Source organism: Lipotes vexillifer, unplaced genomic scaffold (genome assembly GCF_000442215.2).
Source record: "Lipotes vexillifer unplaced genomic scaffold, Lipotes_vexillifer_v1.1 scaffold98, whole genome shotgun sequence".
NCBI classification, from domain to species: domain Eukaryota; kingdom Metazoa; phylum Chordata; class Mammalia; order Artiodactyla; family Lipotidae; genus Lipotes; species Lipotes vexillifer.
Window position 1 is genome coordinate 2,152,239 of NW_006799611.1, and position 16,596 is coordinate 2,168,834.

The 16,596-nt window shown below is 55.3% G+C and overlaps 1 protein-coding gene across 2 annotated transcripts in view; it reads right to left on the reverse strand.

The window, feature by feature from the left end:
- Nucleotides 1-987: 987 nt before the first annotated feature.
- GOLGA2 (golgin A2) overlaps nt 988-16,596 on the reverse strand; it is a 16,597-nt gene continuing 988 nt past the window's right edge. Inside the window, exons 2-27 of one of the 2 annotated variants that reach the window (XM_007471761.1) lie at nt 16,033-16,155; nt 15,003-15,083; nt 12,035-12,151; nt 11,720-11,763; nt 11,553-11,616; nt 10,704-10,763; nt 10,425-10,505; nt 9,574-9,612; nt 9,236-9,298; nt 9,056-9,149; nt 8,847-8,953; nt 7,806-7,864; nt 7,153-7,294; nt 6,314-6,400; nt 6,099-6,206; nt 5,817-5,904; nt 4,976-5,313; nt 4,565-4,678; nt 3,601-3,825; nt 3,444-3,519; nt 3,146-3,231; nt 2,665-2,883; nt 2,472-2,574; nt 2,263-2,369; nt 2,039-2,189; nt 988-1,947 (exon numbers count right to left, since the gene is read on the reverse strand). In XM_007471761.1, coding sequence (XP_007471823.1) covers nt 1,730-1,947; nt 2,039-2,189; nt 2,263-2,369; nt 2,472-2,574; nt 2,665-2,883; nt 3,146-3,231; nt 3,444-3,519; nt 3,601-3,825; nt 4,565-4,678; nt 4,976-5,313; nt 5,817-5,904; nt 6,099-6,206; nt 6,314-6,400; nt 7,153-7,294; nt 7,806-7,864; nt 8,847-8,953; nt 9,056-9,149; nt 9,236-9,298; nt 9,574-9,612; nt 10,425-10,505; nt 10,704-10,763; nt 11,553-11,616; nt 11,720-11,763; nt 12,035-12,151; nt 15,003-15,083; nt 16,033-16,155 — 2,994 coding nt within the window. In that variant the 3' untranslated portion in view covers nt 988-1,729. The remainder of the gene's footprint in view (nt 1,948-2,038; nt 2,190-2,262; nt 2,370-2,471; nt 2,575-2,664; nt 2,884-3,145; nt 3,232-3,443; nt 3,520-3,600; nt 3,826-4,564; nt 4,679-4,975; nt 5,314-5,816; nt 5,905-6,098; nt 6,207-6,313; nt 6,401-7,152; nt 7,295-7,805; nt 7,865-8,846; nt 8,954-9,055; nt 9,150-9,235; nt 9,299-9,573; nt 9,613-10,424; nt 10,506-10,703; nt 10,764-11,552; nt 11,617-11,719; nt 11,764-12,034; nt 12,152-15,002; nt 15,084-16,032; nt 16,156-16,596) is intronic. The other variant, XM_007471762.1, reaches the window with a different exon arrangement.

Consider the following 16,596-nt stretch of genomic DNA (forward strand, 5'->3'; position numbering starts at 1 on the left):
ATATATATATATATATATATATATATATATATATATATATATATATCTACACATACATATATGGCCAAGCCTCGCCTCTAGTGTCGGGCATCAATCACCATGCTGTCCTTGAGGAGTCTTGTGGCCCAACTACAAGGGAACGCTGTCACCCTGACATCCCCCTCCAAAGTGTGCCACCTCCGATGAGCCCCCCTGTCGTACCCAGCCTGTGGACAGCCAGCCCCCCTCTGCCACCCTCCCGTCCCTACCCCCCCTCGAACACGGGGGTGCTGTACTGGCAGCTGTATGGTTCTCTGACCACTATTAGTCTTGCTGTCTCTTGGCTGAGAATAAAACCCATTTCTGGATGATGGGGAACAGCGTGTCCTCTGTGGCCTGTGTTCTCTGTGGCGCTCAGGGAGAGGTAAAGGTTTAAACATTGGGGTGAGGGATGGGGAAGGGCCCAGCTATTGCTAGGGTGCTGTAAGATGTGGAGAAAAAAGCCCCATCGTCTCCGAGGCCTACTGGGAAAGCACCTGGAGTCAGCTGATCCTCGTCCTGTGAAACCGGCTGTGGCCACTAGGGGGCCCGGAGGGAGGACTGTGGGGTGCTGGCCAGGCAGGCACTGTGGAAGGACAGGCAGAACAGGCCACCAGAGGGGCAGGGCGATGAAATGGAAAACACCTGGACCGGAAGTCAGCACCCAGGGTGCTGTGGCACCCTGCTTTCCCTCCCTGGGATTAGATCTGACTTCTGAGTCTCCGCCGTTAAGGCAGCAACTGCCCCGAGAGCCCCACGGCGGTCCCCCGGGAACCCCCCGTCTTCACCAGGCAGCATGCAGGTGACAGGCCTTGGAAGATCTCTAACAGCCCGGCTGGATGTGCTCAGACACACTGGGGACCAGCACAACCAGAAGCTTGCCCTCTGCTGGCAGGACCCGCTCCCTGTTCAGTGCTCACGGCACAGGACCCAGTGACGGAAGAAAAAGGAACACGCAAGGACAAGCAGTATGGCTAAATTCATTTATTCTGAAATAAAAAGTGAAACAGGAGTCGAATCACCCGGGCACAAACCCGTCCCCGCCTCCACCTTCTCTCTCCGTCCTACACTATCAATAAATAATTTTCCCCAGCCCCAAATATTCAATAGAAGGTCCTCCCCATTTACCAGCACCAACCTCCAATGTGATACAGGGGGCTTCCCTACCTCCAGAATATACAAAATGTTACACAGTTACAGTATAAACACTGGGGAGGGAGCCCACCCCGCCACCAGCTTATGTCCTTGCCTGGCCTCGGTTTGCCCAACCTGCCCAAGGCCTGTGAGAGTGCTGCCCAGTTGTCTGGCTGGGCAAGGGGGAGGGGGGGCACTTGTGCCCCAAAGTGCCTCTGAACAGAGGATGCATGAGCCCCTCTGAATGGAGGACTGCTTGGTGGGGGTGAGGAGACCAGCAGGGAGTCCCTGCTCCCCAAGAACGGCAGCCTCTTAAATAAACTACCTTTACTGAGCCTCTGGCTCTTTGTTTTTCTGGAACTATTAATAGCCCAGAGATCAAGACACAGCCCTGGCCAAGATGGCAAGGGGTCTGCACCTATTTGTCTCCCCCCATTAGACAGGGGGCTATACCCCTTTTCAGGGGTTTTTTTAGGGATGAAGGGGTGCCAGGAAGGAGGGACAGGGTGGCAGGTATGGGCAGGGGCAGAGCGCCCCGGCCCCAGGTCTCTGGTCTTTGCCCGCTAGTGTCAGGCAGTTAGACCACCAAGATCTTCACTTCATCGTTGTCGTCAGTCTCGTAGAAGAAGGGGATGCAGGTGTTGCTGCCCAAGACTGGGCGCTCCTGGGGATTCTGGATCTCGCGCAGCAGTTGCATGATCTGCTGCGCAGTGGGGTTCTCAGGGGTCGTCTGGCCCCGCAGGGCTCCCCCCTGGGTGGGGTCCACGTTGTCCTTGAGGCTCACCTCACGGAGACCTTTGTAGAGAGAGAGAGAGAGGCAGGGCTCGGAGTGGGGTGCCAGCTCTCCCCTGCCCACCCGCCGGTCCTCCCCGAGGGCGCTACTCACCACTCTCGTCGGCAGCACCAGGCTCCTGCGGGGCTGGGGACGCTGTAGTGGGCTCACCAGCAGGGTTCTGGGCAGCCAGGAACTTGCCATACCATTCATTTCGCTCGCCCACCAGGCGTAATACCAGTTCCCGGAGCTCCAGCAGCTTCACCTGGAGGGAGAGGCGCTCAGCACCCGCACCCCACCCCACCCCCGCCCGCAGAGACGGTCACAAGGACGCCTACCTTCATTTCCTCCTTGTCCTGAGCCAGGCGGCTGATGTACTCCTCCTTCTCCTGGTGCCGCGCCTTCAGCACCGCCCTCTGACTCTGATAAAGGGCGATGTACTCTCCTGCGGGGAGCGGGGAGCGGGGAGGGCGAACAGGGCTCAGGTGCAGGGCTGCCCCGATCCAGCCCTCGGCACCCTGCCCCGGGCGCCCGCCTCCCCACTCACCAATAGTGTCTGTCTCTCCGGACAGCTGGATACAGCGGTGCTCCAGCTCCTCTACCCGCTCCTTCAGATCCACTTTCTCCTGCATGAGCGCTGTAAAACGGCCCTGAAGCCAGAACAGCAGCGTCAGGGCTCGGCAGCGATCTGACCGCAGGCCCCCACCCTTCCTGGACCCCACTGGGGGCGACCCACTCACCTGCAGCTTGTCCATGGCCACCTGGAGGGCCTGGTGGGTCTCTGCAGGCACACTGTCCCCCCCGATCCCGGAGGCTGGGGCTTCCTTCTCCGCCCCGTCCTGGGCCGGGGCTGCCAGGTGAGCCAGGCGCTGGCAGCGCAGCTTTTCCTCCTTCAGCTGCCCGCGCAGCCGGGCCTGCTCTTCCTCAGCACTGGCTAAGGCCGAGTTAAAAAATGCCACCTGCGGGCAAGAGGTGTGCGCATGCTTTTGTGGGGGATACTGAGGACCAGCGAGGGGCGGCGGGCAGAGGGATGCTCCCCCTCTCGGGGTCTTTGTGGGCATGCCTGTGGTTCAAGGATGACATGGCATCTGACTATGGCTCCCAGGGGAGCTTGGGCAGGGTCCAGAGAAGTCAGAGGGAGGAAAACCACAAAGAGTGTCAGAGAGGAAGCACAGGAGGAGGTAGGAAGTAAGACAGGCAAGGAGCGGCAGGTCAGCTCACCAGCAGCTCTCGGCTGTCGAGCTCCTCCGGCACGCTCAGCTTCAGCCGGGGGACCTCCTCATCCTCCTCACCGTCCGGTCCACCTCCTGCTGGGGACGCATGGAGGGGCCTCAGACAACCCAACAAGGCAGGGCAAGCAGGCCGGGAAGAGAGCATGCGGCCCAGCTCTGCCCCTCACCTCACTCACTGCAGGAAGAGGATTCGCTGTCCTAAAGGTCTCTTCTAACTCAATTCCACGCTGCTACAAGTCCCCCTGCTCCTCAGGCTGGGTGTTTTCCCTGCGGGCCGTCCTACTTACCTTCCCCAGGCACAGCCATGAGGTTCAGCTGGGCTTGTAGCTGCCGGTTCTGCTGGTTGGCTGTTTCCAGGCGCTCCTAAGAGGCCAGGAAAGAAAGTGAGGAGGGACACAGGTTGCAGACTTTCCCGTCAGGGGCCCAGCACTCCGACGCCCTCACCTGGGTCTCCTGTAACTCCTGGCGGGCCATCTGGATGGCCACCTTGCCCTGGACTTCCTCGTGCTGCAGCTGGTCCACGAGCTGCGTCTGCACCAGCGCCTGCTTGTGCAGCCCCGCCTTCTCAGAGGCCAGCTGCTGATAGGCAGCCACGTACCGCTGCAGGTGGCTCAGGTACTGGTCCCGCTGCTGCTGCAGATCCTGAGCCTCCTGGCTCTTCACCTCCACCTGCAGGAAGACCCTGGGGGTGAGGACAGGCTGTGGCTCGCTTCCGCAGACGGAGCCCATAGACTGGGGAGGTTGGGCACAGACCTCTCTGCCTGAGGCAGGCACCACGAGGCTCTGCTGGCTGCCCAGAGCCCCATGCCGCCTTCACCCAGCCCTCATAGCAAGCTTCTTTCTATCTTAACTTGAGGCCGCAGATGGGTGGAAAAGCAGAGCTCCAGCCAACATCTGTGAGGTGCACACTGAACGCCTAAGGCTTTACAAGCATGATTCTCTAATCTCCAACACCTCTAGGAGGAAAATGATAACCTCCTTTTTGTTTTTCTTTTCTATTTTTTGGTAGCTCCACACCATCATGCAGGATCTTAGTTCCCCGACCAGGGATCGAACCCGCACCACCTGCAGTGGAGTCTCAACCACTGGACCGCCAGGGAAGTCCCGCTAACCTCCTTTTAAGATAAGGAAACTGAGGCTTAGAGATGCCAGGGCTGAATCCAGGGCTGAACCCAAGGAGCTGGCCACCGTACACCCTCTCTTCCCCTCTAATTAGGGGCTTGATGCCTCTAGCGGGGACAACGACCTATGGCCCAGGGCTACTCAACTCTGAAAGTCAGAGGCCAGCGGGCAACAAGCAGTCACAGGCTCTGAAGGACTCTGGGGTCACCTGTCCTGGCCCCAGGTCCCTGGCTCCCCAGAGGCTGGTGCCTATCTCTCCTGACCCTCCCGCTGGGGCAGGGCTTACCGTCTCCTTCAGCTCTCCTAGCCTCCCCTGCAGCTGGTCCAGCTCCTTGGCCAGCTCCTTCTTGATGTGCTGCTCCGAATGCAGTGCGCTGGTTATCTCCATGTTCTCGTTGGACTGCACAGAGAGAAGCAATCAGCGGCCACCCAATGCAACTGGAGACCCCAGAACTTGGTGTCTGCCTCCCACAGCTCAGGGAAGGGTGGAGGCAGGTAGGAAAGTCTGCCCCTTCCCCCCACAACCCTCCGAGCAGGGCTCTCCGACTCACAGCGGAGTGGGCACCATTTCACAAAAGGTCCACATCACCCATTTTACAGGTGGGAAAACCAAGGCCCCAGATGGGTTAAGTGCCTTGCCCCGCCCCAGAGGACTTGGCCAGGGAGGAGGGCAGGCTGGCTGCGAAGGGCTGCGCACCAGCCTGACGAATCCATTCTGCAGTTCAGCCAGCTGCTCCTTGAGCTCGCGGTTCTGGAACAGCGCGCGGCTGATGGTGGTGCGGTCGCTCTGCATGCTCTCTAGAATCTGCCTGCGCTCCTCGGCCTGCTGCCCCCAGCACTCGGCCGCCCGCTCCAGCTCCAGCAGCCGCTGCTCCTGTTCCTGATTCAGGCGACTCAGACTTTCGTTGTCCTTCACCTGGGCCTGCAGCTGCCGTGCTAGGCTCTGCAGTTCCTTCTGTAGCTGTTCGGCCTCCGCCTGCAGCCGTTGTTCTACCTCCGAGGGCCCGGCTGGGGGCTCCTGAGGCGCAGGCACAGCTGAGAAAGGGAGCACACCGTCAGGGCCTCTCGCCTCTGCAGTCTCCAAAAACCTGTTTTGTTTTGTTTTGTTTTTTGGCCGCACCAGTGCGACATGAGGGATCTTATTTCCCCAACCAGGGATCGAACCCGCGCCCCCAGGCAGCGGAAGCACAGAGCCTCAAACACTGGATCGCTGGCGAAGTCCCTCCAAAACACCCTCTTCTCGGTCCACAGCTCCTGATTCAGCCTCCTTGCCCCAGATCTTGGCTTCCTGGCTCAATCTTTCAAGACATGTTCAGACAGAGTTCCTTACATCTTTATGCTCAAGACCACAGTGGGCACTTCACCCCTTTTTTGCAGATGGGGACCCTGAGGCGCAGGGAAACTGCAAGACTTGCCAACCCCTGGGACAGACCTCTTTCCCTTGGCCACGGTGCCCTTCCACCCACTCACCTCCATTCTCAGCTGCCCTCACCAGCGCCAACACAACCCTGCTCCCAGATCCCCTGGCCCTGGCTTACCGATCTCGGTCCTCAGTTTGGCCAAACTGGTCTCCAGCTCCTGCACCTGACTCATGCTGCACTCCTTTTCTTCCCTCAACTTGCCCATCTGCCCAAAGCATGGGTGGGGGGGTGGGGGCAGAGCACAGGAGGGGGTCAAGGCCGGGCGACCACCTCCCTCTCCACCCCCACCCTCTAGATACACACTTCCACCTCTGGCTGCACACAGCAAGTGTCATGATTCCTATTTCACAGATGCCCAGGCGACCTGTCTAAGGAGGGGGGTGGAAGGTCGCCTCTCACCTGCTCCAGCATCTGCTGCATCTTCTGCTGCCAAACGGCGTTCTCTTCTTTCATATTCACCACATACTGGTCTCTCTCTGCCTGCAGCTGCTTCAGAGAATCCTTCAGCTGCGAGAGTGGGCACAGAAGTTACCACGGGCTGTCATGGGGCCTCGCCTGCTCCCGGTCACCTGGGGTCATCGTCCTCCCGCACCCCTCTCCCTGCACAATCTCACCTGCTCCACGTGGGTCTCCAGCTGTGCCTGCTCGTTCAGGGCCTGCTGTAACTGCTGGCTGCTGTCAGCGGTACGTTGACTAGAAAACTGGATGGTGAAAAATGAGGTTGGATCTGGGAAGCCCAGGCTGCTCCACGCAATGCCCCCCAAAAGGTCAACGTACGACTCAGGTTGTCCTCGTGTTATTAGAACCAGGTCCACAGGCTTTATATTTACTAAATACTCATGGCTCCCCAACCACCCCAATCCAGTGTGTATCCTTCTGGACCCTTTTCCATACATACGCAAACACGTTTAATTAATGCACAGTGCAGTTGTGCTGTCACGGGGTAGTATCATATATGGTTCTGCAACTGAATTTCACTTTGCTGCAAACGCGATATACGTAATTTTTGTGATGGCTACATAGTAGTCCAATATATGAACATGGCATACTTTAACCGTGCCCTTGCTGAGGGCAGGAAGGCAGAGAATCACTGTGCATGCAGGAAAACTAAAGAGGAGGCTCTCTGAGACCTGAGCGCCTTGTCTACCTGGAGGCTTGGCCCCGAGAGGAGGGGAGCGGACTCACGGGCTAGCCTTGTAACTGTCATCCATAGAACAATGGTTTTCAACAAGGATGCTTTAAAAATAAAAGCTAAAAAAGGCCTATCCCTGAGCTTCTGATTCCAGAGGTCTGGGCAAGGCCCCAATTTCTCTCCCATCTCTAGAGGAGTCTATGGCAGGACCAGAACAAGGATCCAGATTTTCTGGCTCCTGGCCGGAGGCCACCCACAATGACCCTAAGAGGCCCTGGCCCCGGCAGGTAGGGCGCGCACTCCCTGGGGCTCCAGCCCCACCTGCCGCAGCAGCAGCTCGGACATCTCCACCTTCTTCTGCCGCTCCTCCGTCCCCAGCTGCATGGCCGCCTTCTCCTTCGCCATGACCCGCAGCTTCTCCGCCAGCTCCGAGGTCTGCTGCTTCAGGTCCTCGTTGCTTTTGCTGTGACCGGCGGTAGTGGAGGGAGGCGTGAGTAAAGAACAGAAAGGGTCGCTCCGGTGACCCCCCCCCTGCCGCAGCAGCAGCTCGGACATCTCCACCTTCTTCTGCAGCTCCTCCGTCCCCAGCTGCATGGCCGCCTTCTCCTTCGCCATGACCCGCAGCTTCTCCGCCAGCTCCGAGGTCTGCTGCTTCAGGTCCTCGTTGCTTTTGCTGTGACCGGCGGTAGTGGAGGGAGGCGTGAGTAAAGAACAGAAAGGGTCGCTCCGGTGACCAACCCACTACCTTTGCCACAGAACCACAGAACAGTCGCTTTGGAAGGGACCCCAGGATCAAGAGTCACAAGTGGCAGGCCACAGAGAGGACATGGGTTGCCTGAGGCCACAGCAGGAGTCGGTGGCACAGCTGGGACAGCAGAGCCTGGCTCTGCACGCATGCAAAGCTGTACCAGCTCCTCACCCGCTCCCTCGGCTCCTCCCCACTTCCCAGCCCTCCCCCACTATCCCTATCCTACTTGTTCTTGTATAAGTCCAGCCTGAGGGCATCTCGCTCTTTGGTTAATTCTTTGTTGTACTGCAAACACAGAGAGGCGAGGTCAGGAGAAGGGAGGTGGAAGATGCAAACTAACAGCAGCAACAGGAACGACTCCCAGACTCCCAGCAACACGTCCTCACCTGGTGTCAGGCTTTATATTTTTTCAGAGCACTTCCAAGCTCATGTTCTCATTTGGTTTTAATAAGAACTCGGGAAGGGTGGAAAAGGCAGGCGGAGAGCTCTAACTCACGGCTGGCTCACAGGCCCGGAGACAGCAGATAACACTGCCATCATTCTCACCGTTATCAGCCCCACGTCTGAACCTTTCCTGAACACTCTCTCAGCCAACATTCCCATTTCAAACTCACAATCACCCTGGGAGGCAGTTACTATTACTATCTCCATTTTACGAGTGAACAACACGGAGCATTAGAGGTTAAGTGGCTCGCCTAACATCACTTAGAGCTGGGACTCTTGAACCATGTTCTCTCCCCGGGGTGGGAGCACAGATATGATGGGGGGATTAAATTGTATTGTAATCTCTTGTTCATTTTTTGAATGGATGATACCCTCACACATCCCCTAACTCAGAAGGTACCAAAGTGCCGCGTCCCTCAGCCATCCTGTCCCTCTCCCCGGGCTTTGGTGAGTCCTTTCCGACCTGTGTCTTACACATATTTCACACGCGAACTTCTCTCTCTCTTAGCGCGGTAACGGAGAAAAATACTGTTCTGAACCTTCACAGCCCTAACACCTAGCACTTGGGCCAGAGCCCGCAGCCAGTAAAGGGCAAGGCTGGCGCTCTGGCTCTGGGCTCTGCATCCAGCGCTCGCTCTAGACAGCACTCCCCCCTCCCCCACCAACTCGCCAAAGCCACCAACTCGCACCGGGTTGCTTCTCACAATCACACGCGGCCAGTGCTGCCTTCTGGGCAGCAAGTCACTCCATCCTGCCGAAGGGACCTTTAGGCTCACCCCACCAACATGCCACCTCCAGCGGATGGGCAGACCGCTGGGCTCACCCTATCGGCCTGCTTCTGCTGCGTGGAGACGGCAGACAGCGTCCGTTCCAGCTCTCCCACACGCTGCCTGGACGACCGCAGGCAATTAGCAAGGTCCTCCAACTCTTCTGAAATGACAGCATGAGAAGGGAAGCCCAAAGAAGGATTCCCGCTGAAGGCCAGCCAGTGCCCCTTCTGGCCGAGGGGCAAAAGGGTGCCTAGATTCCCACCTGCTTTCTGCCTGGCTGCCTGTTGGGTGTGAGCCAGGGCTGTCTGTAATTCCGTCTTCTCAGACACCAGAATCCCTATGGTCTGGATGTGGACCTTTGGGAGAAAGGGCAAACAAGTGCTAAAGGCAGAAAAGCAATGTTTCCTGGGGGCCACGAGGGACCCTGGCTCAGCCCACTCACCTGCAGCTGCTCTCTCAGAGCCCCTTGTTCCTTCACAAGCTTCTTCTCAAATTCCTTCTTCTCCTGCAGGAAAAGAGAAGAAACAGCTCTTACTGGTAGGCAGAGGTGAAACAGCAAAGGACATAGCCCGCAGAATGTCATCACTGGCCCAGGACAGGCCCACCGATGAGAACAGAAAATTGGCCACCCCGGGAGCAGGGGATGGGCGGGGAGGGGCAGGGGGGTAGGCCCCCTCTTTCTCCAGGCTGCCAGCAGGCAAGAGGAGAATGGGCCTCTACATCTGAATCCTCCCCCAAACCCATCAGCCACGGGAGGAGCAGACAAAGAAATCGCATTACTTTTTCCAGTCGATCCAAAGTTTCCTGTTTCTCTTGTTTCTGTGGGGAGAGTCATAGGTAGGTGACTGAGATTGTCCCCCTTTCCCACGATCCTCAGACCAAGGAGGAGGGACGGGCAGGGGCCAGGAATGGGTTAGAAAGGGAGAGTTCATGGGAACATAAATGGATGAACGCTTCTCAAGCTAATAAGAGACTTTGGGGCTTGGGAAGGTTTGCTCACGGCTATAGTAGTGAGAGTCTGGATCTGATTCCCTTGAAGGGACAATGACATAAACCTCTAGAAATGGAGTCTGAGAAGGTCAGACCACCCTCTGCCAGCTCACGATCTGGAAGGGGGCATTCATTCACTCAAGGAATGTTTCCTGAGCACACACTGCAGGCCAGGTTCTGTTCTTAAGAGCAATGATATGAGAACGAAAAGGACCTTTAAATCTTTGATTTTTTGAGCTTAAAGGGACCTTGGACACCCTCTAATTCTACCTCCTCAGGAAACTAAAGCCCAGAGAGGACAGTTGACTTGTCCAAGGTCAAAGTCGGAACACATCAGGGGCTGAGTCAGGGCTGGGACACACCAGTCAAGCTAGTGCTCCCGCTACAGGCAACAGCCCCAGGGCAAGCGGAGGGAGGACTCAAGCAGGGGTCTCTGGAGAACAGAGTAGGCAAAGAGGGCAGCCACAGAGAGAGCCATGCTGCGTGCCGTGCTCCAGGGTCCCTCCAGCTGAGACCTAGGCCCCCCGGCACCCCATTCTCCCTTGGCACCGGGGTCCCCAGCCCCTTTCTTCAGAGCCCCAAGGTGAGATTGGGGCCCCAGATTGGCAGCGTGGAATCCGGGGACAACACTGGACTCTTACCAATTGCTCTATCTTGCTACTGAGTTGTTTGTTTGTTAGATTGCTGGAGTCCATGGCTACTGATAGTTCTTGGTACCGGCTCTGAGGCGCATGCAGAAAGGAAGAGGAGGACTTGGAGGAGGGGCAGTGGAGGCAGACAGAGCGATCATTAGGGTTGGGGGGTGTCTGGGCTGTGTCAGCTGGTAGTGGGGCACCCAGCCCCCACTGTGGGAGAAGGGAGGTGGGGGCAGGTGGGGGCTGGCCTGCAGGGTCACTGGGCCACGGTGCAGGCCCCCTTACCTCCAGATTCTTTATGTCAGTACAGGATGCTAGACCCTCCCCGTTGATATAAGATGGAGACTAGGAGAGATGAAAGGGTTCACATGGAAACGTGATCTATCCCCCCTCAAGGCCTAAGCCCTCCAACATCTTCCCCATCAACTGGCAACATTTCCTTTTCTGCCTAACTTGCCACTCCCGCTTAACCCCTCCCTGTGCCAATTTCTCCTCGTTCTTAATTCCCCCTTGTCCCCCCGTCCCAAGCAGCTCTCATCTGCAGGATAAAATGATGTAACCAATCTCATGGTCCAACCCCTTCATTTGGACAGCGTCAAAGAGGAGACTCAGGGCTTCCCTGGTGGCAAAATGGTTAAGAATCCGCCTGCTAATGCAGGGGACACGGGTTCGAGCCCTGGTCTGGGAGGACCCAGCTAAGCTTAGCTTAGCGGAGCAGCTAAGCCCGTGCACCACAACTACTGAGCCTGCGCTCTGGAGCCCGCGAGCCACAACTACTCTGGCCCACATGCCTAGTGCCCGTGCTCTGCAACAAGAATACAGCGCAATGAGAAGCCTGCGCACCACAACGAAGAGTGGCCCCCGCTCACCACAACTAGAGAAAGCCTGTGTGCAGCAACAAAGACCCAATGCAGCCACAGACAAACAAACAAATAAATAAATAAATAAATTTATTAAAAAAAAAAAAAAAAAAAGAGGAGACTCAGAGAAGTAATGACTAGCTAAACATTATCCAGCCAAGCTGCCTGGTCCCAGGACCTTCCCTTCCTCTTGGGAACCTCTGCCTCGGTTTCTTTCCATCATATTTTCCTTCCCTCTCTAGCCCACTCCGGGCTCCAATTTTGGGGGTGGTACCTCGGACACAAGACCGTTGAGCTGCTGAGATAGCTTTCGCAGGCTCTCGGTGGATGAGAAAGATCTGGGGATGAACACAGCAGTCAGGGGTGCAGGAGGCTCGATGGGAAAGAGGGGGGGTCAAGGGCAGTGGCCTAGGGACTGCTGGCCCCGCGGGAGACACTCACGTGCTTTCGTCAACGGGACTAGGATCATTGTCAGCATCACGGTTCTGTTTGGAAAGAAACGTACGAATCGGTCATTCAGTTTCCAGTAAGAACCACCCACGGCGCCAAGATTCCAACCCCTTTCCGTCCACCCGCACCTCAAGGAGAACCTGCTCTTGGCCTCCCCCACCCCAGTTCTCAGGAAGGGCGCCTCGCTCTAGGAGCCAAGCTACCTGAAGAAAGGGGAAGAGGCTCCACGGTAGGTCCAGTCCTCCAGGAAAGAGGAGGGGGTGAGCACAGAGTGGGGCAGCAGGCCAAGGGGGAAGAGGCACTAACCTGAGTTGATGCCATGCTAGTGACACGGGGGGGACTAGCACAGGGGGAAGGGACACCGCCAGGTGACACGGTGTCATCAGCAGACGGTGTACCAGGAGCGGCGCGGTCTTTGGGCGCCTGTCACAGAACAGAGCAGGGGGTTAGGGGGCCACGCAGGGCAAAAGTCGCCTCACTGCCATGAATGGAGGGGTGCAGAGCGGGTAGGACAGGTGTTGCTGCAGTCAGAGTGACAGTCACACATGCTGGGAGCCACTCTGGGGGGTGGCTACGGCTCGCCCAGACCTCGGGCCAGTCTGCAGCCTTCCGGGACTGCATAGCCTCCTTCGAGAACACGAGGGCCTTGTTCTCCCTGGAGCTCAGCTCCCTGGCTGACCTACGGCAGCTACAGCAGGTGGAAGGAAGGTGTGCCAAGTCAGGGAGAAGCAAGGCCCTGCTCTTCCAGAAAGCCAGTCTGTGACCAGAGAGCCCCTCACCCGGGGCCCCACGCTGGGCAGAGGGTGGCAGTGATGAAGGAGCAGAGCGATCTGCCTCTTTCTTCTTGTTCTCCCTTCCTTCCTTCCCTCCTTCCTGCAACTACTGGTGTGTCTCCATGACTCAGGCCTTTTCTGGGAAAGAAGCTGCACAACGAGAAGGCTCTCCCTGCTCTTAGAGGTAAAAAGAAAACCATGGCCACTACCCATCCCAACCTCCTGGCTCCAAAACACCTACCCAAGCAAGAAACAGCTGAGAAACCAGAGGTAAGATGTCTACCCTTTGACTCTTGTCATCCTGGAGAACAATCGTGGGATTGAGGGCCAGGAGCCATGGAGGAGTTCTCTCTTGGCCCAAACGGATCCACTTGCTTGACCAGAGCCCCACTTGGCCTCTCTCCAGGCTCAGGCCTGACACTTAGTCCAAGCCTCTGGCTCGAGGGATCTAATGTTCAATAGGTGAGATGGGGAAGAGGGCTGATAAGCCAAAGCTTGACGAGGGAAGAGCGCCGGGGAGCCGAGGCCTGGCCAACGAAGCTGAGTCTGGAAGGAAGAGGCTGCACCTCTCCTGGGAGAAAGGGCTGCCTGCTCTCTGGAGCCTCAGCCCTGGCCTCTGAAAACCCAAATCTACTGCCCTCCTTAGAGCAAGCAGCACAGAGCCTGGGGAGCTGAAGATGAATCAAGCTGTTTGCTTGGTGACTGTCCACACTGTGACCTTTGACGCCAGAACCTGGTGTTGCCTTGTCAACCTGGACTACTGAATATAATAGGTAAGAGCAGGGGTTCAGGCATGAGACTTTGGGGAAGGGGAGCACACTCAGCCACAGGCCCTGGCGAGCCCTGGGTCCCTCCTGGCCTCTTGGGTGCCCACAGATCCCTAGTATTAGAAACAAGAAAGCTCAGAAGGAGAAAAAAGTCTTTTTCTGAGAACTTAAATATACTTAATATGACTATTTTGTGAGCAACCAAGTTATTTCATAATTTTGAGTCATATAGCTAAGTATGGAATTTTAAAAACATTGTCCACTCCCCTCCAATGTCCCATTCCATTAAAAAAAGCCCTTTTTTTTCTATCCACTAGTCCTCAGTTCTGCAAATGTCATCAGCTCTGCCCAGGATACTGCAATCACAGGCCTGCACTACTAGAGCAAAAAACTTAAGTGAGAAACAATTATTGATATAGAGAGGATTTTAAAACGACAAGAAGGGAATATGGGGATCTGGGTCTTCATTTCCAGGAGAGCAGAAGGATGCGGGCCCAGGGCCTTAGAACAAAAGTACAGATGCACAGCTTCAGGACTCCTGAAGTCCTGCGCTCCCCTCCCCGTGCCACCCAGCATCTCCTCTGAGCCAACAAGGTGAGTCACAGCACCTGGACAGACCCGACCGACTGGGCATGAGCAGTCCTGATGATTGACTCTCTAACCCCAGCCAACAGTTCCCCATCCCAGCCCCTCTCCCCGTGCCCATCTCCAGCAGGACCTGGCCCCCTTCCAGCCCTACTCCTCTAGCCTGGCAGATGTCCCCCAAGGAAGTTAATTAAGGAGGAAGTGACAACATCATGTCCGGAGGAGGTCATCTCCTAGTCCAGGGGCACCCCAGGCTCCCCGCCTTTCTGGAAAGTACTCTGCGAGCTCATAATCCTGGCTGTTACCTGTATTACACCCTCTGCCTGGGACTCCCATTTCCCCTACTCTCAATGTGGATGACTACCACCCACCTCTAATCTTCAAACAGGCCTCAAATGCCACCCCCTCCACCCTCGAGTCCATTTAGAACCAACCTCGGCCTTGTCGAGCATTTGGAATGTTGCCATATTCCAAATGTTTCTTTCATCTGCTTTCTACAGCCCCTAGCAACATGCCTCTGCTCTCAAGGGCCCACTGAATATGGTTAAATGTCCAGTTAATTTTTAAAAGAGAATAGGGGCAGAATGTCCTGACCACTCATGTGTTTGGTTAACCTCACATCCCTTACAGATAGTTCCACTGAAAAAAATAACCTCAATCCTTGTAACTATAATGCAAACTCCTTTTCTCTTAACCCTACATTCCCTACTGCCAAACCAAAATGAACTGATCAACTCAAAAAAAAATCACAAACTACTTTGTGGTCTATTGGTCTTTTGGGTTCAGATGCCCAGGGGCCAAGACTTAAAGGTTTGGTTTTATTTAACCTCTCCTAGTTTGATAGCACCACGGACATTCAAACTGGAGGCTCAAAGAGCCCAAATCCCACACACCTGCTCTGGAAGCTATTCCCAAGTTACCTTTAACCTCCAAGGAGCATCTCACCTTCTCCAAGACGATAAAAGATGGGGGGGTCGGGGGGGAACCCAATCAACCAAGCAGGTGAAAAAGCAGACATGAACAAGCCCAGGGTTAATGACAGCAACATAAAATAAGCCAGAGGCAAAGTATCCCCCAAACCAGAGAAGCCTCAGGGCATGCAGAGCTGGGAGGGATCAAGCCAGAGAGGGGGTCTCGGCACTGCCTCACCTTCCACTTGTCCAATGGGGGGATCGCTACCCCATTGGAGCGGTTAAGGTCGGACACCAGCACCTTCAGAATGTCCTGAATCTATAGGAGGCGAAAAAGGAAAAACAAGGGCAGGGAGAGAAAGAGAAAAGTGGCTTAGAGAGGCAAGAGAGTCAGGGAAGGAAGAAGAGACGGGTTCAGGGCAATGGAGTGCTGGAGAAGAGAGAAAGGGATCAAAACCACAGCCTGTGCCATTTTCCAAACAGCCGCTTGCTGCCTTGCCAGAGGCAGAAATCAAGGCAAACAGATGGAAAAGTCCCCGGAACAATGCAGTCACATAGCTCCTTAGGTGAACAGTCCAGCTCTTAATAGTTTCTTAGACCCTCAGGCCCAGACTTTTAAAAACCAGACTTCAGAACAAGGGTCCGCTTGAACACAGCGGGCTACAGCTAAAAAATAAGTCTGAAAGACAATGATCGGATCCAACAGTGTCATCTTACAGATGAGGAAACTGAGGCGCAGGGGAAGAAGTGATTTTCTTGAAGTCACCCAGCAAGCTGGTGGCAAAGATGGCCTTGAAACTCAGATGATCTCCTAATCCAAGGGACTAGGGACTCTCCTCACCACACCCTGGGGTTCTGTTGGTGCCTCTAAATGGAGAGCCTGAGAACAAGAGGCTGTTCTCACTGCCTGGCTTCCCACTGAGGATGGGGCTGAGGAAGATCACCAGAGCAGTAAGTCAAATAGCAACTACTCTTTACTGAATGTTTACTCTGCACCAGGCCCTGTATTAGGGGATTGTTATAAAAACAACAACAATCTCATTTAAACTTCATAAGTGTAAGACAGTATTACCCCAGTTTTACCAATGTGGAACCAGAGACCCAACGAGCTTAAACAATTTGCCCAAAACCATATCCCCAACAGAGGGAGAGGTAGAATTCAAACCCAAACTTCTTAGCCAATATCTAACATTTCTTCCACAATCTTAACCACTACCCTCTTCTGCTGTCCCTTGAGCACCCCATCCCCGGAAGGTGGCAAGACTCACATCCTCAGGTGAGGGACAACCACCAGAAGTGGTTGTCTCCGGGCTACTGCCATTCTTGATCTTTCTTTTTTTCTTAGCTCCTGCAGGAACACCAGGGCTGTTCTTCTGCTGATACTCCCTTAACTGCGAAAAGGAAAAGGAGTGAGGCTCATGAGACCTATAAGCCCCCTATATTCACATCCTACTTTACAGTTTACAGGAAGCAGAGGTGGAAAAGTAAACATTTAATCAGACATCAGGGTCCTTTCTTACACCTCTTTTAGAGCCGCACACCACTGCTTCTCAAACTTTTACATCAGTGTATCCTAATGGCACAAGGCAGTGAAGGCACACACCCCTAGTGAATCTGGGGACGTAACAGGAAGAGGACAACCCAAACACCATTTCAGAGAGAAGTCTATTATAATCTTACAAATCTATGCAAACGTCATCCCTAAGCACATTAATATAAAAGGCTTTTTCTCTCTCAAGAGAATCAAGCAAAACTGATGCTCCAGTCCCATGTTTATCCTGTGGCACTCAGGGCACCCCATGTTGAGATGATGATTTGGGAAAGAGTCCCAG